At 44.3% G+C, this 25,656-nt stretch overlaps 1 protein-coding gene across 2 annotated transcripts in view; it reads right to left on the reverse strand.

The window, feature by feature from the left end:
- Positions 1–1,275: 1,275 nt before the first annotated feature.
- LOC308125264 (TANK-binding kinase 1-binding protein 1-like) overlaps positions 1,276–25,656 on the reverse strand; it is a 30,954-nt gene continuing 6,573 nt past the window's right edge. Inside the window, exons 1-13 of one of the 2 annotated variants that reach the window (XM_080488891.1) lie at positions 17,351–17,432; positions 15,959–16,208; positions 14,887–15,018; positions 14,145–14,249; positions 13,032–13,182; positions 7,183–7,376; positions 5,429–5,496; positions 5,243–5,349; positions 3,857–4,038; positions 3,422–3,709; positions 2,513–2,593; positions 2,211–2,438; positions 1,276–1,825 (exon numbers count right to left, since the gene is read on the reverse strand). In XM_080488891.1, coding sequence (XP_080345017.1) covers positions 1,697–1,825; positions 2,211–2,438; positions 2,513–2,593; positions 3,422–3,709; positions 3,857–4,038; positions 5,243–5,349; positions 5,429–5,496; positions 7,183–7,376; positions 13,032–13,182; positions 14,145–14,249; positions 14,887–15,018; positions 15,959–16,208; positions 17,351–17,430 — 1,995 coding nt within the window. In that variant the 5' untranslated portion in view covers positions 17,431–17,432 and the 3' untranslated portion in view covers positions 1,276–1,696. Of the gene's footprint in view, positions 1,826–2,210; positions 2,439–2,512; positions 2,594–3,421; positions 3,710–3,856; positions 4,039–5,242; positions 5,350–5,428; positions 5,497–7,182; positions 7,377–13,031; positions 13,183–14,144; positions 14,250–14,886; positions 15,019–15,958; positions 16,209–17,350; positions 17,433–25,656 lie in introns of those variants that run through there. The other variant, XM_080488892.1, reaches the window with a different exon arrangement.

Consider the following 25,656-nt stretch of genomic DNA (forward strand, 5'->3'; position numbering starts at 1 on the left):
CAATTTGAGATTTTTGTGAATCAATCAAAAGTGTGACCTGATCTGCATCTCAGTCTCATTTACAAACCAAAACAAAGGAAGTCAGCTAATATCACACCAACTATTCTTACATTTCATGATGTTTTTGAACACAGGATTTAATAATCCACAACGACACAGGAAATAAACCTTCAGGCCAATGATTCCCTGAACAGTTCGCTGGTGTCAAGAGTTAAAGAACCTGAGTTAAAACTGGTGAAATCAAAAGAAGTCGGGTGGGACATAGAGAGAACTAAACTTTTAGAGTTTGGCATTCATAAGAAGTATCTGTTGTAAACAGCTTCCATCAACAAGAGTTGATTTTAAAGATGTTAGATAACGACCAAACTATTGTAGAACAAACCTTCCTCAGAAAAACTATTGGCACAGGTTAACTTGAATCTACCAAACAGTGTTTATGAGTCTAGAAAACCAAAAATTTATCATGTCTGTAAATTCTACATTCCTAATTTCTAGCAGCAAATCAACAAAGAAATCTTTCATAGAACATCCAAAAACCAAATGAACACTTTTTACAAACCCTTTTCAAGGTTACCCTCACCAACCAACCAACCAACCAACCAACCAACCAGCCAACCAACCCGCCAACCAACCAGCCAACCAGCCAACTAGCCAACCAACCAACCAACCAGCCAACCAGCCAACCAACCAACCAACCAACCAGCCAAACAGCCAACCAACCAGCCAACCAACCAGCCAACCAACCAGCCAAACAGCCAACCAACCAGCCAACCAACCAGCCAAACAGCCAAACAGCCAACCAACCAACCAACCAACCTACAATCAAGTTACAGCCAAGTAGACCCACCTACAGTATTTCAGCTTCCAACCAACAAACCAACCAACCAACCAACTGAACAATCAACAAAGGCAACCAATCCCAAACTAAGTCACCCACCCACCAACTGACCGACCAAGCCTGGTTCAGGTTATTGCTGCAGGAGTTTGAAGCTGTTATTTAAACCAGGGTTCATTTTTCCCAGTGACAGTGTGAATGTGGTTGTGTTCATTAAAGTCATGACATATTGGAATAGTTTGCGTGGTATCAGTTTAGACACATCTATGTACCTTGGATGCAGACTGACTATATTTCATTACATTTCAAATAACCGACACTTCAGATAAGTCTCATATTCTGCCCTCGATGTCCTGACCTATTTCTTCTTCTATGACACTCCCTGTCGTGGTGGAAGATCTACTTTACACATGTAGCAACAGTTACAATACATTAATATTATGTCATCACACCCAATCAAGGCTTTTTAATCACATTTCATTTGGAATATTTAAGTGTTGTCAAGTTTACAAATGTTTTCTTTTTTCATCCTCAACATGAGAATTGGTTGAACCGATGTTACATGAAAAACAGTTCAGTGCCTCTGGTATTGGATGTGTCGGATCTGGACCGTCAGCCATGTTCTTACTGACAGTGATGAGATGCATTGTGGGAGATGTTACACCATGTTCCGTGTCTTCAGGGAATGTGTTTGGAGACGTAACACTGCGTAGAAAACAATGAGGCAGAAAGGAAGACAGCGCTGAAAGACGCATGCAGGCTCATCAAAGCATCCTGGGGAATCGAACCGAGTCAGAACAGCCTGGAGCCCCTCTCCAGTGGAATGAGTGTAAAAATATTATTAAAAAAAGAGGAAAAAAGTCAAATCTTGCTGTTCTCCAGGTGGGAGTCGATGTGTTTGATGAGGGCGTCGTCAGGGTAACCGGTGGGGAAGGTCAGCTGACAGAGAGGACAGCTCCTGGAAGCGTTCTCCTCCGACTCCATCCATAACTACACAGAGGAAGAAACCTGGTAAGCAAACACTCATTATAAGGAAATATTCAACATCTACCAGACACACACTTCAAGGAATATCATCACCTTAAAGGTTCAAATTGAACAAAGACGGGAACAGTTGTGTAGTTCATCTTTAGTGTTTGTGATTTCTTATACTTAGTTACTACTTCAGAACCTGGTAGAGCAAAATACAACTCACTCAAACCTCATTATTTGTTTATTTCTCTGTATTTCAATGAAACTGTGTCCCTCAGTGCATCAAAAAGCTGCAATGATCAGACATTTCAGAATGCATGTGTATAGCGTGATCACGTGTGGCCGTGAGTCTCTTTGCCCTCCAGAGAAACTCTGCTGACTCCACTCAGCGCTCAGTGCTCACATTAATAGACGGCCATGACTGAGCATGCTCGGTGTTCATGTAGGGAGGCAGATGGCAGGAGAGGGCGGCCGGGCCCTCGGGGGCTGAAAAGGAGGGATGCTGGGGCTGTTTCCTAGGAGATGGGAAGGAGGGGTGGTGGGGCTGTTCCCTCTGCGGCGGCGCGCCGATCCCGATGGCGCCCAGAGTCCGAGGCGGGCTGGCAGCCGGCGACAGATACGGGCATCCATCCTATACAAGAAAGAAACACAATGTTATGGGAAAAAGCAGGAAGCAGCCACAGACATCAGCAACACTGAGATCACCTCTTCATCATCGGAGGACTGCGGCGGCGTCACCAGCGGCGTGGGCTCAGGAGGGTCATCAAGGCGACAGAAGTGGTGGACCTGGACCAAACGGGAAGTCAAATACAGCAGTACCAACTGTTTTAGAGTAGAACCACTCCTATACGTCATAAATAATATGTATAATATGCTGGGTGTGGACCAGTTGTTGCTATGGTAACCCTCACAACTATGAGGAATGGGTTTGAACCTGGGCCAAGGTCGTGTTTCTTCTTGTTGTCATGTATTTACAGTTCTGTTAAAGCCTCATTTGTCTGGTGGTTCAATAAAAATATAATTGCCTTGCCCTTCTGTATTCCAGCTTCCTCAGCCAACCAAAAGACATGCTTGTCAAATCAACTCCTCAGGTGAACTCTTAGTTGTCCATCGATGTGTTATCATCATCAATAATCAAAATTTAACTGAAGTTAGCAGTTGGCAGTAAAACAAGAATGTTGAGCCCCTCTGACCTCAAAAAACACTCAAACACTTCAAACTATCTCTGAAGGCCTCCAGTCAGGAAATATTGGGCTGTTCAAGCAGCAAGAAAACCATTTTAAAGATTTTAGATCTTCACAGTTATTCAAATTGTCAGGAAGATGAAGACGATTTAGTTGTGTTGCTACTTGAAATGGCCGTGGATGCCCAGTCAAGATTGTACCAAAGGTCAATGCATCAGAAAGGAACCCTGGAGTAACAGCTAAAGACTTGAAGAAATATCTTTACCGTCTCTGATCATCAGTCTTTTGGTCAATTAATGCAGAAAACTAGGCCATTTTAAAGGAAGCGAATCCTTTTTACAGTTTCGTTAATGCTATCACTTCATTCACCGAGTATCATCCTGCGTTTCGTTTTAAGTTTCATGAATAAGAACTTGGAGGTGTGTCTCACCTCTGCAGCTAAAGGGAAGCTGAGGTCCAGAGGACGGTGATGAGGACTGCTGCTCAGACTGCTGCCTCCGCCCCTCTCTCCTCCCACTCCTACTCCTCCGCCACGATCACCCACAACTCCGTGAGCCGATGCCGGTCTGGTCAGACCCGCCAACGAGGTCCGGAGCTGGGCTTTGGTTGGACTGTAGCCTGGAGTCCCGCCCAGAAGGGACCTGGTTTTGGGGAGGATGGACACTGGGTCCCTTATCAGGCAGTTTGGGGGCCTCTGGAAGGCTGAAGGGTCAGATACCTGGAGAAGGAGGAGGAGGAGGAGGAGGAGGAGGAGGTTCAGGAGGAGGAGGAGGAGGAGGAGGAACAGGAGGCCATATTGAATAAGTGTGATCAAGTCTGTTTCTGTAGAAAACTGCACAAAAGTGGTGAGGTGTGTCTTACTGACCTCGGAGTAACTGCGGCGACCCTGGAATTTGGCTCGAAGACGGCTGCTGGTTGGCTGATGGGAGTAAGAGGTGGGGCCACTGTTTGGGGAGAGGGGAGGCGACGGAGAAGGGAGGAGCCTGTCGGGCGAGAGCGACAGGTGCTGGGGGGAGAGACGCTGAGGGGTTGTGGGAGATCGTGGGACTTCAAAGAGAAGAAAGAGTGAACAGTGAACAATCAACTTTTTCCACTTGTTCTGCGTTTTATCTGACACAATGAACACACAAAAACATTGCGACTGCTAAAAACATGACAAGTATCACGTCTTTAGACAGACCTCCGGGAAACTACGATGTTGTTCTGAACAGTAACACTGTTGGTATTTGTATGACAGAGAGTCTGTTACATCTGTTTATTATTATTGATTTTTATCATTGAAACACTAAAACTCTTTATTCTCTTTTGGTATATAAATTGACAACAATAGGAACATTAAAACAATATGAAAATGACAGAAAAGATTTGCCCATATGTGGATGAGGTGCTCCTGGTTGTGAATGAGGCTCCTTTTTAAAAACACTCCTGATTTAGATTGAATGTCCATAAATTATGAATTTTAAATAAACTTGACAGCAAGATATACAGACAAGTTGTCAACATTATCCCAATATAAGAGCGTCAACAGAAGTAAATAAGTTATAGATTGGCAGACTGACCTAACTGGACGTAGATACTGTACGTAAAATAAGGTGCAAACAATAAACATCATATTGTTGCCAAAAGGATTTGCGGCCACAATGCATATTGAGGGTTAGATAAACCGGAAATAAAGAAAACGGATGATGTGACACAGCTAATCAGGACCAAGCAACCCTCACAGTGGACTGAAGTCCATCGTTTAGAATGTGAAGAGGAAAAAAAAGGTCTTTTCAGGAATATCTTGTGGAAAATCACTCAATTTAATATCTTACGCCACAAATGACATTTCCTCACATTGAGAAGACATGAGCTCATGTCCCAGGCCTTTCTGGGTGGAGTTTGCACATTCTCACTGAGCATGTGTGTTTTTAGCTACTTCCCACAATCCAAAGATATCTGTGCTGATTGAACTGCTGATTTGAAACGGTCGACCCTTCCCTCAACACTAACTGTGATGGACTCCACGCCTTCACTGTGACGAGTGTAACAGATGTGTAAATGAGAGTTTGTTCTGTTTATGAGATGAGAGCGTTCCGCAAGTATGACATTTTGTCAAAGTGTCAAAATGCAGTTTAATCATGAAAACGTAAAGGATTTTTTAATTTTATGGGTTACTCAGGCATTGTTTACGTCTTTTATTTCTTGTATGAAGCTCGTCCACCACTCGTCCACCTCTGACTCTTTCCTGTACTTGTGAGTTCAGACGTACCGGGCTCCTGTGAAATGTGCCGCAGAAGGTCGCTCTGCTTCTCAGCCAGACCTCGAACCCGACCCAGCTCCTCTGTGAGCTCCGTGTAGGCCAGCGCCAGATTCACCCTGCAGCACACAGACACAAGGGCTGACAAACACTCCCGTCCCTCATCAGAGGTGTTTCTCCCTGTAAATCCAGACTTACTGTTCATCTCCAGCCTTCTTTATCCATTCAACGTCGCAGTGTTCGCAGTGTGGAGACAAGTCCTGTGACTGACAGGTGGAAAGACGGAGAGCTGTGGTTATCCTTGTGGAGTTGTCGTGTTACTTACAGTTTCCTGTATTTTTGACACAGTATCAGATTTTGAAAGCTTTCTGTCTGTCCTCAGCTTAAGAAATGTTCCAATTCCCTCCACGGGACATTTCAACCATTTTATTCCAAGATAGTAAATTAGGGTGCGTTTACACATCAGCACAATGAGCTACGAATATCATTTTCCTGTCATTCCTGGCTCATTCCTAACATTCTTTATGTGAAGTAACTCATCTCAATAAAGTTCTTAATTGGTTGTATCAGTGTGCGACATTCCTGATATTCGTGGAGCTGGTTTTTGGGGGCCAACAAATCTTCCGAGAGTAACAAGACTCGTCTCAATATGTGAAGTTTGCAACTGAGCATGTGGATTAGTTGTGATGCGTGTTAATGAGTTATACAGTGTGACAGCATTCACTTCCCTGCTGCATCCTCTCTGTGCAACTCTACGGCATTTCTCTGGATGTGGAGCAATCTGGAGGATGTGAACCATACAGCAGCTGATGGTAGAATGACTGGGGTGTGTGTGGAGCCATATATACTGTATATATATATATATATATATACCAGCTGTGGACCTGACTTGTTTTACACCCTGGGTGAACACCAGCACCTCCACGAGACGCATCAGAGATGGGGAGATTGTCATTTCCTCTAGTGAGCGGTGTGCACCTTCACAGAGGGCACCTGACCGGCTGCCCACATCGCTCATTGCAAAATCCACCACTGCATACTCCAAATTCTCCTGATTCACCACATTCCTGACAGATTGGTGAGAGAAAGTGACGATGCACAATGGTGCACATCAGCCATGTGCTGACTAGCTCAAAACACCATGGAACAGTAATGGTGACGCTGTGTAATGACTCGTGCTGATCCGCCACTGTTTCCTGCTCTTACTTATATAATGATAAAAGGTCGCAACTGTCTGTGGCGGTGCGTGACGCCTCGGCCCCGAACCATAGAATTCAGGGCAAAATCGTGATCCGCTGTAAGGAATTGGGATTCGTGCCATTCCTGACTTGTCGTTGTTCTGTGTGAACGCAGATTCCGTTCAATGCAAAGCAAAGCACAACATGTCAAGAAAGGAAGTGACCGCAGCATCATGGACCTTTGTTTTTGACAGACTTTTTGTTGTTGCCGAGCAGAAGAAAGAGAAGACGGAGGTGGTCAACATCTCAAGTGTAAGCTTGGAGCAGGTTTAGGAGAATCAAAGTTCGTTTTTAAAATGCCTCATAGATAGAGTTATCGCTAGATATGTTCTGCTGTTATTGTGTATTAAACATTGCGTCCTTTTACTTCTTTCTCAAATAGAGGAGCTTTATTGGATGCATCCTGACTGTTTTCCAACTACCAGAGTTGTGACCAAAGTCACACCTTGGATTTTACTTCCACATTGGAAGAAGTTTAGTAAACACTTTCTGGAGTCCGAAGGTTGATTTACTAAGGTCCTCGAGACGTCATGCAACATCAACTAAGAAAAACAACAAAACATTCAAACGAGCGTTTTATGTGCATTATTGCTTGTGTTGCCCATGAAGTCACTGGATGGAGCTGTGAGAACTCCAAAAGCACAAAATCAAATGTGATACAGCGGAGATGGATGTGTTGGTGGAAGAGTAGTGGATCAACTTCCACAAGTGTACCTGTCTCTGCACGTTCTGCAGCTGTGCCAGCTCCTGCTGCAGCCTCTGGAGCTCCACCCTCAGCTCCTTCTCCCTCTGACAGGCCCCCTCGGCCTGGTGCCGGGCCCCTTCCAGCTCCGCCTCCAGCCGCTGCAGCTTCAGGTCCGACAGGGCGTCCAGGCTGCGGGAGCTCTGCAGGGTCGGCCCGCGGCCCTCTGAAGGAAAAACAGAAGATATGTCCAGATTCATCTGTGGAAGAGCCAGGCGAGCTGACAGTGCACACTTATACGTATATGATTATCTTCTAGATTGTTTTAAGTTGGCTGACAACGAACATTTCAGAATGTTTTACATTTAGTTTTATAGCAAGAAAACTCATTGAAATGTAAATATTCAGATTTTTTAAACATAAGACAAAAAAGGTCTTAATTCATTTAATTCCTATGACAATAAAATGTATTAATATTCAATGTCAAAATCGAAACATTTATTTTGATGATGTGAAATGATGGACCATCAATTTAAAAACATACACCAAGAGCAACTAAAAAAGGGTTTGCTGGGATCACATTTAGTTGTATGAAGCACACGATGTGAAATCCAGGATAAATCTGGGTATATCCTATCTCTCCCATCACGCACTGTTTAAGAAATAACCTCTACACAGTGTAGTGGGCTGTACTCAGACTGTATTGTGTCTGACAAATCCTTCATATTGCTGATTTCCAAAAAGTCTGACTTCTGTTGAACCTCAAAATAATATGATAATATAATAAAATATAATGAGAGCAGAATGAAAGCTGGAGCTGGAGCCCAAGGAGGGCCTCAGTGGAACAAATAAACAGATTCTGTGTTCCAGTTCACCTGGGAAAACAGGGAATATCATCTGCATTTACAGCCTGACCTCCTGTCCTCGCATCAGGGATCATTTTAGAGCAAATAAAAATGTTTCTGGTGCCACATGTGCACACTTTCCTGCTATAAAAAACAAAAAACAACTTACAAGCAGCTTGCTTAATATGTGAGGTTTTGGGCAAAACTACAAGAAAAACCGTTGTTCCAGATTTGGTCTCAGGTGGTCATAGAAGACAATTGCTTTACGTTAACTCAAGCAAGTTTTTCATTTCGACCACTGGTTACTTCTACTCACAGCAGCAGAAATCTGCTTTAAACATTTATTTTTTTTGAGAATCAATCATGATAGAAGAATAACAATTGGACAGTAGAACTTATGTAAGTTTAATGGTCATGAATTACAAGTATAACACAAGCTTCATTAGAAAAATCTCAGTATCAGGTACGTGGCGGACTCAAAAGCAGACAGATTCGGGTAGATCAATTCAAAGAGTTTATTTTCTCAAAGAGAGTGCCGAAGCGTCGAGTCCAAAACAGTAGCTAACCAGAGAGAGTCCAAACATCAGCCAAGTTCCAAAACTACAGAGCTGGTATACCACAGGAAACCTGGTGGTATGTGTTCCGGAGGTCGAGCTTGGTAAACACCTTTGCACCCTGCAAGAGTTTGAAGGCAGTGGAGATTAGAAGAAGCAGGTATCTGTTCTTGATGGTTATTTGTTCAGCCCACGGTAGTCAATCAGGGGTGGAGCGTCTTATCCTGCTTATGCCCCACCCCCTCCAGGTGATGAAGAGGGCGGAATGATGTCCGCAGTCAGGGAAGTGTCAATACACACCTTCATCGCCTGATGTTCTGGGGATGACAGAGAATGTAGTTTTGCACGGGGCAGTGTGGCACCGTAAAGCAGGTTAAAGGCACGGTCACAGGGGGGATGCAGAGGAAGGGAGGTGGCCCGGGCCGTACTGAAGACCTCCTTGAAATCTCAATAATCCTGGAGCACTGAGGAAACAGGTAAATCTGGTGACACAGATGCCATGGGTGGTGTCGATGGGGTAGGTGGTGCACAGAGGCACTTTATCTGGCAAATTGGTCACTACAGGGATCGATGCCCCAGAGGACCAGTTCACATGGGGATTATGCTCCTTTTATCAGGGGGGACTCTAGGATGAGAGCGTTAGCCGATGAGGCAGCAACCAGGATGCTCCTTTGCTCAGAGTGACCATACGGGAAGGAGAGTGTGACGAGCTCGGTGCAGTGGGTCACCCGCCACAGGAGTTGTCTGTTTAGAGCGGTGCCATGAAGAGGCTTCTCGAGGGGAATGAGTTCCAGATGGAGGTGAGCGGCGAGTGGCTGGTCCAAGAGGTTGGCATCAGCCCCAGAGTCCACGATCACTACCTGTTGAAGAGACACAGAGGAAGAGTTACTGTGGGCAGGTGACTCGCAGGCATCATCTGCCTCTTGGTTTCCCTCATCTGGAGAGGTTCCTGACCTTTGAAGAGAAATGAGTTGTTGTCCAGGTCAGCCACAGTACAAGTAAAGTCACTTCCAGAGAAGTCTCTCCCATTCCTCCGGTGGTAGCCGGGTGTGGCCCTGCTGCATGGGTTCATCTGTGGCGACAGATGCTGGAGTTGAGGAGTCGAGGAGTTGGGCCCCGCTGGTCTCGGAGGAAAGCACGAGGAGCCCGGGGCTTCGTGATAATGATCGGAGGCAGCACCGGACCCCGGAGAACGCCAGAGACATACCCTCTGGCTCTCCCTCTCAGGAGGCCTGTGGTCAACCATAGCGGCAATAGAGATGATCTTGTTGAGGTGGTCTGGGAGGTCCAAAGGAGAGAGCCATTCATTCTGAGAGACTTTAGCCGTATGCGGTGCAGAGGGCCTCCTTGTTCCACTCTCTCTCGACTGCCAGGGTCCTGAATTCGATGGCGTAGTTCAGCACCTGGTAGGTCCCCTGGTACAGATTCACCAGGGTGCAGGCAGCCTCTCGGCCAAGGTCAGGAAGACGCGGGTGAGTGTCCTGGTGATGGCCTGCAGGCTGTCACAGATGACATGGCCACGGCTCCACTCTGCCATTGCCCATGGTTCAGCTCAGCCGGTGAAGTGATAGATGACAAAAGCCACCCTGGAGCATGTGGTTGGTTGGATACATGTCTCCCTGGAGTTCACAATGAATCTCACACTGGGTCAGGATTTCCCGGCATTTGCCCGAGTCCCCAGAGAAGCGGGTGGGCATGGCAAGTTGGAATGTGGCCCCTGGAGTTGAGGTGGAGGCGGATGATGCTCCGTCGACAGATACAGAGTGATCGCCTCTGGAGCTGCTTGACCTGACTCCCCACAGCAGTGATGGCAGTCTCAGTCTCATGGCGCTCTGCCATTCCCTGCATGCCAGAGTGCCAGTGTGGCATGAATGAGGTTTCAGTCTGCTGTGTCCATTCTTTGGCCAGATCGTCTTATCAGGAACGTGGCGGACCCAAAAGCAGACCGACACGGGCAGATCAGTTCAAAGGCTTTATTTTCTCAAAGAGAGTGCCAAAGCAATTACGTCCAAAATGTCTAACCACAGAGAGTCTAAACACGGGCAAAGGTCCAAAACTCGAGAGCTGACGAGAAACTGGAGAAACACTCGGGAGAACGCTAGGATCTGCTGGATCTCTGGAGACGAAGCAACCGAGAAGATCTGGCAGTGAGGCATGAGGAGAGAAGGGTTTAAGACAGAAACACGGGTGAACCACATGAGGGTAATGGACACGGGGGAACATAAATGGATGATTCACACGCAGACACACAGACACACAGACACAGACACAGACACACACACACACACACACACACACACACACACACACACACACACACACACACACACACACACACACACACACACACACACACACACACACACACACACACACACACACACACACACACACACACACACACACACACGCACACTTCACAGGGTAACAGACAGGGACACCGATGACGAGACAAACGGTTGCTGACTATATCAAGTGGTGGAACAAGGTCCAGGTCTGGACCCATACGCTCTCCTATCCAGACCAGACGCTGTCCTATCCAGACAAGATGCTGTCCTATCAAGACCAGACGCTGTCCTATCCAGACCAGACGCTGTCCTATCCAGACAAGACGCTGTCCTATCCAGACCAGACGCTGTCCTATCCAGACAAGACGCTGTCCTATCCAGACAAGACGCTGTCCTATCCAGACAAGCCACTGTCTTATCCAGACAAGACGCTGTCCTCTCCAGACAAGACGCTGTCCTATCTGGACTTTCAGCTCAAACAGAAATGTGTGTCTTATTCAAGCAGCGCAGATTTTGTAGTCTTTAAGGTAGTAACCCGACGGGCGCTTCTTTTGAATTGTAAGTCTTTACTGTTTAGTGGATGAGGAAACGGGCAGACCAGTTGCATTGGAGTTAAGCCATCACACATGATACCACACAGCCAATGAAATCTGTATGTTTCAGGGGTGAGACTGACACAGAGACGAGAGTTAATGTAAATGCGAAGAATTGGAAGAAGGAAAGATAAATGGTGAGACTGTGAAAGATAAAGAAAAAGATGAGAGGAACAAAGAAAGTGAGTGGAAAAGACCAGGTGGCGCTCTCCGAAGATGGAAGTACTCACAGTGAAAATAGAGCATTTAATGTGGAATGGACAGTCATTTCTGTTCATTCGTCCCACCGCACTAAACCTGAGTGTCATTTGCTCAGAAACTGTCGCACTTATTATAATTGTCAATGTAAAACAACATTATGAGACAAACAGTCTTGAATAGACTAACCACTGAAATCAGAAGTGAAATCACAGATAATCAGTAGTTTGAGAGTCCAGTATGACCAGTCCACCAGGAGCCTAACACACACAATCACATTCACTCAGATGGGTCTTTTGTTGACTTCAATAATAAGCCGATTGTGAACTTCAGCAGCCGTTCTGAAAGCTTCACCTTTGGACTACACCTCACCACGTTCATTCAGGTTCATTTCTCATCACAGTTGTCAGGGGATTCTCACAGGAAGTCACACAACATTAAATGGGTAAATGCTGTGCCTCTCCTCGTGCTCATGGTCAATTTCCAAGTAGGTGTGTGCCTGAAAGCTCAGTTTGTAAGACTCGGAAGGGGTTTTTTCTCCAGAAGTAACATGTGTTTTATCTGTAAAAGCCATTTTATTGTTCTCAATCAAATTTCTTTATTTCAACATTCCCTGTTTTCAAGTTTCATGTATTTTCCCTCATTTTGAAAATGAGCCTGACTTTTATTTAGTAAATGAGAAAATATTACATCGGCAGTCATACATATACTTTCTATTGTGTGTTACATGATAATAAATATAGTCAATACGTTTTGAATTGCACTGAATTTATTTGATCTGACAGTCAGCTGCTGTTTACATGCCGATGTTGATAGAACTACAAGGCTACTTAAATCTACCCATCCTGTTCAGGGTGGCAGGACACTGGAGCCAATCCCAGCGTACTGTGGACGAAGGCAGGACACACCCTGGACAGGTCACCAGTCTAGCAGACACACCGAGACAGACAACCACACACACTCACATTCACACCTTGGGGCAATTTAGTGTCACCAGTTAACCTCACAACCATGTTTTTGGACTATGAGAGGAAACCTGAATAGACTAAGGTACATATCACACTAAATGGTTCGACATTCTGATCTTCCGGAACTTTGCGTCAAGGATGTTTGTCAAACTGGACGTCCGAACATTGTAGTTGGATACCCCTGATATAAAGACCGACCAGACTTTAGATCAAAACACTCTAAGTAGGATTTTATTCTCTCTGGATCCCAACAACCTTTAACCATTACTGGATCAATTAGTGTGTGTGAAGTGCTTGAAATTTACAATGATCCAACATGTGATAAGTGTAAAAGTTTTCCCGTGGTCACGTCAGCTCAACTGAGAGAAGTGTGGTGGTCCTGCACTGAGCTTTTTTTCCCAGGGTGGGTTTGATGTTCATCCCAGCTGAACCCACCTCTGGGAACGTCCAGGCTGGCGTGGATTTGAGACTGAAAGGTATCTTTGCTTCTCATCTGAACGCTGAGTTTCTGAAGCGAGCTGTTTCTCTGTCTGAGAGCCGACTCCAGGCTGTGGATCCTCTCCAGGTGCTGCTCCGCCAGAGTCGTCTGACACACAAAAACAAACACACGCCATTTCAAACAATAGTGTAAATGTCACATATTGTGGCTTACAACTCAACCTCTGCCTCGGGAACTTACAACACGGGACAAGTTTGCTGGTCAGCTTCAATTAAATTTTGGTTTTAACCCTGCACAAATGGAGAAGCATCATCATCAAGCTCTTCATCCCATTTACCAAACAACTGACTGGCCTTCACGGTGTCCACTGGTACCAAAGAGATTTGGTCTCAGTGTGATGTGGCAGATCATGTGACCAGACAACATGAAGGGCAAATGTTCTCACTGCACTTGATGCAAGAAAGGACAGATGCATAAATCAATTAGTATCAAATATTGTCAGGTTCCCCTTGGTCCACCTGTTTTGGTCTCCTTCAGAACCAGTCCAGGTGTGGACCAGTACTGGACCGTCATATAAAGTATTGATACTCTCAATCCTGGATAAAACTTTATTTAAATTCAAATTTAGAAGTTATGAAGTTAAATTTATTTAACTTCATTCAAAGAACATTGTGACTTAGCAGGAGAGAATTTAGTCCTTGAAGCAGCAGCAGTTCCGCTCAGTTTGTTTTAAACATGTTGGAGAACTACTCTACAGATCCTCTGAGTATTTATTTATTTATTTCGAATGAAGGAACGATTAAAATTAGATGAAACAAATGAAAAAAACTAAACAAAACACCAAAATAAATAAAAAGCCTAATTCAATGTAACACACATTTGTATAAACCCTGAGAGACCAGATCAAGTCAAAGTCAGGCCTCTGTCGGGGAGCCACCCCATCCAGGAGGGAGTTCTTAAGAAACCCTGGCAGTATGTTTTGGGGTTGTTTTGCTCAGCTGTAGAATAAAACTGGAGCCAATCAGAAGCCTCCCAGCTGGTATCACCTGATGGACAGGGGCAACTGTATAAAATCATAACGTCATCACAGGTTTTGTGTCCGTTCTTACCATCTTGTCAAGGTCTCTCTGCACGCTGCTTTTCTCCAGATGAATCTTTTCATAAGCCTGGATGACTTCCTCCAGCCTCTCCTCTCTCTCCTTGCTTTTCTGCAGCTGACAAACACAACACATATGTCTGTGAGCATTTCTTTCAAAGCCCAATGACATTTCCAGTGTTTCATCCATTATTTCAACACACAAAAAGGAAAGACTGGCTTTCAACTAAACTGGGTATGGACTGAACTCAATACCACTAATATCATGTTTCTAAACTATCTGCTGTCAAACCGTTAAGAGGTTGATTTCCTGTAAAAACTGACTGTCAGAGATGCTGTTGACTTTCATTGATGCAGAAAACAAGGACAGTTCATGGTTCACATCCTGCCATTTTACATTTCAACCCATCTGTCTGCCCATCTCAGTCAACCTGGCAACCCATTGGGAACCTGGTTTAGGAAGAATCAACAGAACTCTCTGCACGAGCAGTCAGACCAGGTTAAAGCCAGAGGAATCAGCTGATTAGCTTCACTGTATTCTAAATGTCAGGAGAGGAACGTTAGGCACCAAAATGAAAAAAAAAAAAAGATTGAACTGTAAGAGCCCATAAGACCTTGTGTGTTTTACTTGTTCAGACGAGTCAACTGGTCTTTATTCAAGCTTTGGTTAAGTCAACAAAGAGTTTAGTCACCAGGAACGTTCGTAGCATCTTTAAACTCCTGGTTCCTCTCTCTGTGGTGGTGTCACCATGTACCTCTTGACTCAGGGAGTTGATCCTCTGTTGGAAGTTGGTGGTTTCTGACTGGATCACACTGGTGTCCTTGATGATGGGCTCACAGGAGCAACACACAACCCTCTCTTCACCAAATTCACTGATCATAGGAAACTGGAAAAGAACAGAATATATGCAGTCTGGAAACTGTACATTCAAGAAGAGAAATACATCACTGGCACATGTGGAACTACATAAACAAATAGTTCAGGGGATTATATGAGAATATACAGAATGTAGTGGGAAGCATGAGACCAAAAGTTGGAGTCCAGACTGGATCTTTTCTCGGTGAAGTTCAGAAGTTGGTCTCTGAGGTTACTTTGTACTCCCACTGTTTAAACATCTCATTGTTAGTAAGGTGATCAACTTTTTCCTAATAACTGAAATACAAGATGAATATTTATGACCCAAAATCACCCTCAAAAGGATTATTCTTTCCAGGTGTGTCTGTTCATGGTGTACCTAGTCCTTTGTTGATTGGAAGAAAGAGATTATGGAGGTATGATGGATGGATGGATTGGTAGTACATGGACAGATGGAATGATGGATGGATGGATGGATGGATGGATGGATGGATGGATGGATGGATGATGGATGGATGGATGGATGGATGGATGGATGGATGGATGGATGGATGATGGATGGATGGATGGATGGATGGATGGATGGATGGATGGATGGATGATGGATGGATGGATGGATGGATGGATGGATGGATGGATGGATGGATGGATGATGGATGGATGGATGGATGGATGGATGGATGGATGGATGGATGGATGATGGATGGATGGATGGATGATGGATGGATGGATGGATGGATGGATGGTACATGGACAAATGGAATGATTGAATGATGGATGGATGGATGGTTGACGGATGTATGTATGGATGAATGCCAATCATTAATTTATCTGACATCATGCTGTGGAGTCCCAGTCTTCTCTGCAGTCCCTGTGGTCTCTATAGATTCTGCAGTCCCTGCCGTCTGTTGTCCCTTTGGTGTGTCATGGTCTCTGTCGTCATGGAGACGTGACTGTGTGTGCTCTCTGACCTTGACCTCGTAGTGTTTGAGTTTCCTCTTGATGCTGCTGTTCTCCCTCTCCAGGCTGGCCAGCCGTGTCTTGATGTCATGGTAGGCAGCAGCCAGGGCCAGTCCTGACGCCGGGTACATGTCGTCTGGCAGTCGCCCGGACGACCAGCTGATCCCGGGAACATCATCTCTCAGCCCGTCTCCTCCTCCTCCTCCTCCTCCTCCCAGCAACCCCAGCTCTCCTCTGCCAAACAGATCCATCACCAGTTTGCTGGAAGGAAAAGACAGACAGAGAGAGAAATGAGCAGGTTGTTTGTGTGGAGCAGAGTGTTAAACAAACCGGAGGACAGACTGAGAGGCCGGCCAGCCCAGCGTGCCACTTTACACCCTCCATCTCACACAGCAGCAGTAAAACCCACAAACCCCACGTCCTGGCAGCAGCCAGAGCCAGACAGAGCGTCTGGAATCCTGTTTTCAAACTGAGGCCAGGATCACACCAAGCCCGCCGGCCCTGGTTTGGCGTTTCCCATCTGCTGTCTTTCCTCCTATTCTCCTGAAGAAAAACCAGCTTCTCAGATCTCATCTCAAAACTGCTGCTATGGGGAAGACAAGAAGGTTCTGATTAAAACTGATGCGATTCATTAGAAATCCCCTTTGTTTCCCTGCATTGAACTAATCCTATTCATGAATAACTTTATCTACGAATACAAGGAGCTGCAGTGCGGTCCCTATGAAGCTGCTGGGGTCAAAGGTCAACGGCCTTGCTCAGAGACTCTCAGTGGTCACCTTTTAGTAGAAGCATTCAAAGCTACAAACCTTTAACCCACCTCTGGGAACAGTCAAACTTTTAACTATTTAACTATTTTCCAACGACAAAACACAGCACAACACAGCTGCAAATCAACAGAGAATTGATGAGTGTATAAAAGTAATGTCTCTGTTTAGTCCAGCGTACAATAAGCACAATAAACACAATAAGCACAATAAACACAAGCAAGTATATAGATCGATTAATAAACGCTTTTTGTCTTTTTGTATGAGATATTATGAATTGGTGGTTATGTAAATACACAGTTTTAATCTTATGGCTTTGCTTTGAATTTACTTTTATCCTGAGGTGAGTGGTCCACCTCATCCATCCATCCATCCATCCATCCATCCATCCATCCATCCATCCATCCATCCATCCAAAAGACGACACAGTTCTGATCACCTCAATACACCATCACTCCATATTCAGAGGGAGGGAGGTCAAAGCATCTCTCTACAAATAACTCCCACGATCGCAGCCCACGGTGTCTCACACACACACACACACACACACACACACACACACACACACACACACACACACACACACACACACACACACACACACACACACACACACACACACACACACACGGTTCTTACTCTACATCCCAGCTCATTTCCCAGTTCCTCTCAGCCAGCGCTATGGTCTTTATCAAGTGCTCTTGTAGGAGTGCACACATCCACGTGTGAGCACGTGAACCAACACGTGAACTAGTGAATGAACAAAGGCACAAAGAAGAGGACCAACAGACAAATAAACACACATGAACACACACCCACACACAAATCCTGACATAATAGCTTTCACCAACACTGATCCTCAACACCACAACTGCTCTACAGCATATTCACCTAAACCTAAAATAGTCTAAACCTTCTTCACCTACAAATTTAATCCTTTTTGGGATTCATTGTTCACACCAGCATGTTATTGCAACATGATTCAGACCCTGCTCACACCACAACGAAAACCAGAGAAAATGGTGAGATTTCAACGAGTTTGGGCTTTTTGTTTGAGGATAAAACGAAGCTACAAGTCACTGAAAATGTTTGACGTCACAGTCTGTGTCAGAAGCCTCATCGGGCTCATACTGTCTGTCTGCAACCTGTGTTCAGTTACTGTTACTGTGTTCACAGTTACTGTGTTCACAGTTACTGTGTTTACAGTTATAGTTACTGTGTTCACAGTTACTGTTACTGTGTTCACAGTTACTGTGTTTACAGTTACTGTTATTGTGTTCACAGTTACTGTGTTTACAGTTACTGTTATTGTGTTCACAGTTACAGTTACTGTGTTCACAGTTACTGTGTTTACAGTTATAGTTACTGTGTTCACAGTTACTGTTACTGTGTTCACAGTTACTGTGTTTACAGTTATAGTTACTGTGTTCACAGTTACTGTTACTGTGTTCACAGTTACTGTGTTTACAGTTATAGTTACTGTGTTCACAGTTACTGTTACTGTGTTCACAGTTACTGTGTTTACAGTTACTGTTATTGTGTTTACAGTTCCGTGTTCACAGTTACTGTGTTCACAGTTACTGTGTTTACAGTTACTGTTCTAAAGACAGTCCAGTATGTCCCCATACTGTGATTGACACGATTCTCAGTCAATATTTTCTTGTATTTTACTTATTTTGTACTCTAAACGCCACATTCAGGAAGAGCTCCACTTCTAAATCAATTCAAACAAACGAGCCTCGTGCCATTTTCTCAGACGGAACAGGAAGTCATTTGTTGTTGTGTTCTGTCCAGGATTCTGATTGGCGAGCATGGCTTGATGCGCATGGTAACACCGCCACCTACAGGTTTGGCATGCTCAAAGTAACTCTCAACAAGGTTTGTGTAAATTCCTTTTTTTTTTTTTAAAGATCTGCGAACAGTGTTCTTTTTGAAGATGTAGACAGTCAACTATCCTTTGTAAATTTGTAAATACCCGACGATGTGTAAACGTGGCCTCGGCCCGTAACTATCACAAGGGACTGTTTACAGCAACTATTCAAAATGAAAACACAAAACTTTCATAGCGTTGGGGGACAACATTGCTCTGAGCCACTGAAAGAGCAACTTTTTGAAAATGGGTCCCAGGTGGAACATTTCAAAAATGCTCCAACTCTGTTGTCAAGCTCTGTCTCCGTGTAGAGGGCAAATAGTTCTGCACATGCTCAGTGTCTGATCAATAAGAACAATGTTTCCTCCAGAGTGTCATGACCGCCAGACCATATTCTCCTGATACCTGGTAGTTTTATAGTTGACAGTAACTGTGATAGTATCGAATTCCTCGTGTGTCCATACAAATTTATGTATACTCCCATTGTTAATGTTTATAGTGTATTATTCTCAATAACTCTTATTCTATTCTTCTGTTAAAGGGCATAAAACCTAATAGGAGCTCGTACAAACTGAGTAAAACGTAAGAATGACACTAACCTGAACAAATAGCTTTGTAAGTCTAAGCTTAGTTCAAGATGACAATAGATAGTTCAAATATGTGAGGAAACAGCTCTTGGCCCCACAACAGTACACACACACACACACACACACACACACACACACACACACACACACACACACACACACACACACACACACACACACACACACACACACACACACACACACACACACACACACACACAGTGTCAGCCAAGGGCCCATATGTCTACTCACATGGTTTGTTTAAATTTATTATAAAGGTCTGTGTTAGTCACAAGCCCCTGCAGTCAGCCAGGAAAACCCAGTTCTCAGTGTGACTGGGGAGGATCAGGACTGAGAACTCAAACCCCACCGCTGAACCCTTCAAGATGACTGAGTTAATAACTGACTGTGGTCACCAGGTTTACCAGTTTTTACAAATGATTTGTTTTTCTCATACAGTGAGCTCGGCTCCTCCACACACAACCACAATAACTGAAGACATCACACCAGATGATTATCACCACTCAAATATCTATCATTGTACAATTTGAAAATCAGACTCCTTTATGTGCACAAATCAATAGATTATATTAAATTAGATTAACTTTTATTAGTCCTACAAGTGAGAAAGTGGACAGAACATTTTTCACACAAATATATATATATATATATATATATATATATATACCGGGGCCTTTCTGTGTGGAGTTTGCAGGTTCTCCCTGTTTGTGCATGTGAGGTCTATTAGTGCTAAATTTCCCCGATGTGTGAATGTGAGTGTGTGTGGTTGTCCTGTGATGGATTGGAGACTTGTCCAGGTATATTCTGCCCTCACCCATAGTAAACTGGGATTGTGGTTGCACCTGCGAAAATCCACCACCAGTTCCTTCATTTTCCCAGCATTGATCCGGAGGCCCTGCGTGAGTTCTCTACTCCCTGTCGTCCCCGTCAGTAAGTAGAGTCGCCTGGGAAATTCTGCTGGTGACAGGTGGGGGAGTTGTAGCTGAAGTCTGCAGTGTGGAGGGTGAAGAGGAATGGCACCAGGACTGTTCCCTGTGGGGCCCCTGTACTGCAGACTGCTGTGTCAGACACACAGTCCCGTGTCCTCACATCCTGTGGGAGACCAGTGAGGCAGTCCAGAACCCAGGATGTGAGGTGGTTGTCCACCCCTGCATGCTCCATCTTGTCTCTCAGAAGCTCATTTATCACTGGTCATTCATGTTTGTTTAATGCAGATGTTTTCACAAGATATGTGGCTCCCAGTACTGGGATTGGTTATTGTCTGGCCTATAAGATGGGGCTCTGTGATGGAGGAAGCACAGGGAAATGTGTTTGATGGATTGAGGCTGTTGAGTTACTGCTTTGCAAGCGAATGTGAGGGCCATAGATTTATTATGACGAGCAGGAATTCTGTGGAGGGTGATGAATAGACCTGCTGCTGCATGTAACGTAGTGAAAAGTCATTAAAATGATCAGTTACATTACATGATCAACACCATGAGTGAGCTCATGAGCAAACAGGAGTACTGAAATGAGAGTTTTGAGTGCTTTAGGTACAAAATAATCTGCTGGAAAAGGCTATGAATCTGTGATTCCCAGCTCCTGTTCAAATGCTTTAAAATCAGATGCAATCGTAAACAAGGCAAATGTGTGCAGGGATTACAAATCCCATTGCCCGTTGTACATAAACTATTAGCATATTCTCTGTTCAGTATGTTGCTGGAACACACACCTGATATGTCATATTCATGAAGTCAGTCCTGCTTTAAGTATTGTTTGTGTTATTTGAATCTCTGTGCGTCATGTTACGAGTTCAGCTTTCATACGTGTGTTAAGTTATATTAAGTCTGAACCATCTTTAAACATGCATTGTAAGCCATACAGAGATCAGGTCCATAGTGTGATGTGATGAGTTGTTGCACGAGAACCAAACCCTATGCTCAAACAGACCTTCTTAATGTTGTACAAGTCAGGTGACCGAGGACTGATTCATCAAAGATGAACTACGAGATCGGAGAGATGGGCAGACCTTCAGGTCAGAGCTGGACTGACCAAGCTGGGCACTGATCTGTGATTCATATGAAAATGTCACCAAGAAACGATGAGAATCAGAGTGAAACAAACAACTCATCTGGAATGTTGGCGATGCCAACGAGCAGCTTCCAGCCCGTGCTAAAGATACGCTGTCAGACTGAAATCATAGCAGCAGCTCAAACTGCTGATCCAAGCAATATAAGGTCCATCCTGTGATGTTGTTTATACCAAACTCTGGGTTAAACTTTGAACCATAACTCTCTTGTTCAGATTGAGTCTGAAGTCCCAGTTTCCTCTTCCTGGTCTGGATACTCTACAAATATTTAAAACTCCCAGCAGAAATAGCAACCATGCTGCTCTCAAAGTCACTGAAATTCCCTTTTTATCTTCTTTCTGAGAGTTTTGCCCACAGCAGGTTGTCCTCATCATTGACCCAGTTTTTATATTCACACAAATCATTCCCAAAACTAATAATGAAACAGATTGGGCTTGACTTGATCAATGCCAACACCTACAGATCAGGCCTGCGAGCCAAAACCGGCCCACAAGAAGCTCCAATTTGGCCAAAACACCCAAGAGATCCCAGTGCAAAATCCAAGATGGCCGACAATATGGCTGCTTCCAGTAATTGCCACCATTGTGAAACAGTTAGTACTGAAAATGATTACAATCTCAACATAAAGTAAATTTTAATGAAACATTCTAATGCAAAATACAATGAAATGTAAAAAAAAAATGTGTATAAATCCTTTATAACCACTTTGCTTGGTGGGACCAGACTGGAGCCTCATCCACCCTGTGCGTTAGGCACCGACCCTCTGCAGTCAAACACGCAACCTGGAGGCGCAGACTGCTCATGCTCCAGAGCAACTGGACGCTTGTGTGAGGAGATCCTCCGTCTCCTCGTCTGAACAATCACAATTTAAAAGCAAATAAAGATCCAGAGGCTCAGAACTCCTGAAGTGAAGCATAAAGTACTTTAGGAAAAGTGGAGAATGGCAGTGAACAGAAGTGGAGATAGTTTCAGGATCGTTACGTTCCGTTAAGCAACGTTAAGGAACTTTAAGGAACGTTAAGGAACTTTAAGGAACTTTAAGGAAGTGAACCCAGAGTTAGTATGGATGCAATCATGTATCACCCGCGCCTGCAGACACATAATGCGGAAATCATGGTGGAGCTGACGGAGAAGAGCGTCACAGAGCAGCATCGTGCTGCGGGGAAGCTGCGATTATTCACATCTCAAACTAATCTCCTGACACCACAACGTCTGAATATTCTAATAATCGGGTCCAGCACAAGTGTTTTGGCCGTTTTAGTGTCACTCAGCTTGAAATTTACCAGGAGAACCAGTCCGTTGTCCTGGTCAGGCAGGTCGTCCTCATTAAGGAGTGTTAACAGTTAAATATGTGTCCTGCACAGTGACGTGTCCAGTACAGGGTGGAGCTCTTACCGGGTCCGCTCCTCACAGGTTCTACTGTCTTATTATTCTTATACTCAATCAGGATTTCTTAAAGGAAAATCGATACACACTAATCCATGACTGTTCTCACCTTTCTCTGTATAACATCCTGATCAAAAAATAAAATGAAAAAAACTGAATCTGGATCTCTAAATGTTTAGACACGAGTGAAAGAAATAATCATCTTTAACTTTCTTTGCTTCAGTACATGAAGAACGGTGACTTGGTCAGGAGATATGAAGATGGAATAAAAGCAATAGATGAAGAAATGATGAATCTCTCCAGGACTGCTGTCCTCTGCAGTGTTACTGTACATCCCTGCTGGGAGAGTTGTGTGTATTGTGGCTGGTTATCTTGTATATATGGCCAAAGTATATATTCTGTGTTATATTTACATTTAACATCACTGCACCTTTTAGTCATTTTATATCCTAAACTTGCTGAGCCATGAAACAGAAGTTCATTCTGTGTACACTTGTTGTGTACATGAATGATAATGAAGTTATTTCAGCAAGACACTACAGCTGTCACCTCAGTGAAGCTCAGGGTCAGAGGTCAGAGGTCAGCTGTAACCTCAGTGAAGCTCAGGGTCAGAGGTCAGCTGTAACCTCAGTGAAGCTCAGGGTCAGAGGTCACTACAGCTGTAACCTCAGTGAAGCTCAGGGTCAGAGGTCACTACAGCTGTAACCTCAGTGAAGCTCAGGGTCAGAGGTCAGCTGTAACCTCAGTGAAGCTCAGGGTCAGAGGTCAGAGGTCACTACAGCTGTAACCACAGTGAAGCTCAGGGTCAGAGGTCACTACAGCGGTAACCACAGTGAAGCTCAGGGTCAGAGGTCACTACAGCTGTAACCACAGTGAAGCTCAGGGTCAGAGGTCACTACAGCTGTAACCACAGTGAAGCTCAGGGTCAGAGGTCAGCTACTAAACTGATCTGCCTTCACTTCATTCATCCAGTGACAATATGTGGTGCATGAAGCAAAACAAATGACAAGAATGGAGAGTAACTGTAGTTGCTTCAGCAGGAAGGAGTAAATTTCCATGACAAACCTTCAACAACTATGACGACTTTAAAAGAAGAAAAACACCCATAAATCATGTCAGTGTACTTTATTTTATAAACAAACCAAATTCTATGCAGAAGCCAGGATGTATGGTGGTGTTCGCCTGTGGCAGCGTGTGAGAACGTTCTCCCTCTGGTCATGATGACCTCTGACCCCTGCTGCTTGATCCTTCAGCCATCAGGTTACATGTTGACAGCTAGTTTCCGGCCAAGGACCCAAAACAGGAAGCAAACAGGGTCAGACAGACAGTTTGGGTGGACGTGTCTGCGACTACTTATGATCCTGCTCTATGCCCAGGCATGTGGCACTCAATGCCTCTGGAAGATGATCTGGAATGTTCTGCTTACACTGATGATCCAATAGAAGACTGATTCTGAAAGAACCCAAGTCAATCGTCATCATTTATACTTGTTATAACTTTCTGTCCACTTTACTTTGTTTACCTCATCTGACTTTTTATACGTCTTTTAACATATTATATTCTTAGCCTGTATACATACTGTATACCTCAAGTATTTCTTGTATATTGTTTATTTTTAGCATGTGAAATTCTTTTATAAACGTGGGTGTGAAGAAAAATGCAATTTCAGTTCTATATGTATGGCACCAACGGGCATAAACACTGAACTTTATTGACAAACATCTAAATGATTCACAAGGCAAGACCTTAACTTAATAAACCGACACTTGGAACGAGGATAGAAAGAGCAACTTAAACGTCGGCCATACTTTTCATTCATTGCTCCTAACAGAACCACATAACTACTGCTACTCTCATTAATACTAATATAACTACTGCTTCTTATTAGTGCAGGCTGATCGTTTCTATATAGACAAGAAGGCAAGTCTTCACCTTAACAGAAGACAATCCTCGACTCTGTTGATACGAAAGACACGTAAAAAGAAACGATAAATGTGTGTTGAAGAATAAACGTTCCGTCTCGGGTCATTTCCGGCGAATGACTTCTGGTTTGCGTCAAGTCCGGCAAGTAGGTTCCGCTATGAGCAAGTTTGCTTCTGTCTACGTCACTTCCGTCATGTCGGCTTCCGCCTTGCACCATTTCAAGTGGTTGGTGCCCGTAATGCCGCTATATTGGATTCCCCACCGGCAGCCTCTCAAACCACCAAGCAAATGGTAACAAATCCATAGAAAACACAGATTTTTTTAAACACAGAGTCGCGGACAGAACACAACAGTGAGGCCCAATCTGAGATATCACTGATGCTGCCATGAAAGCTAACAAACTAGCAAAAGTCTCAAAGCCGCGCTGTCAGGGGGAGTTTGTAAAAACATGCAGAATGCAACCGCTTTAGGAGAAGTTTCACTGTATGTTGCATCAGATGGCTTCATTAAATGATCATTTTATTGAGGTTGTCGTCATTTTCAGTCGTCTAACATTTGATTTTGTAAAATATATTGTCTGGACTGCAGAAGGAAGCAGGAGTCCCTGGAGAAAACCCACCCAGGCACAGGACGAACACACCAACTAACTGAAAGGCCTCATAAGCCGGCAGAATGAAACCAGCAAACATCTTCCTGTGAGGTACGTCTATCCACTGTTCCACTGGTCCAAACCAACTACACCTGCTTTTCTAAGGAGTGACTACAGCACAGGTAACAGAATCAATAACCTGTGTATGAGTGCATGTTGGGTACGAAGCCTCGACGCTGGTCCAGTCAGTGGACGCATCACCTCACCGAACGTCCCAGATGGCTTGAAAAGCAACATTAACGTGACTCATTCACTGTTTTCTCACAACAACTCACTTGTGTGACAACCATTTTGACCTTGGCGACGTAAAGAGAAACAGATTGTTCAGCAGCGCCGGTACCAGAAGCAGAGCTCGGATGAACTGCTTTAAACTAACGAGGGACGCAGAGAGACGGCTGCTCGCCGTGAAAGATTGTTGAGCAGGAAAAAAAAGAAGAGGGA

The sequence above is a fragment of the Lipophrys pholis genome (assembly GCF_963383615.2).
Source record: "Lipophrys pholis genome assembly, chromosome: 19".
NCBI classification, from domain to species: domain Eukaryota; kingdom Metazoa; phylum Chordata; class Actinopteri; order Blenniiformes; family Blenniidae; genus Lipophrys; species Lipophrys pholis.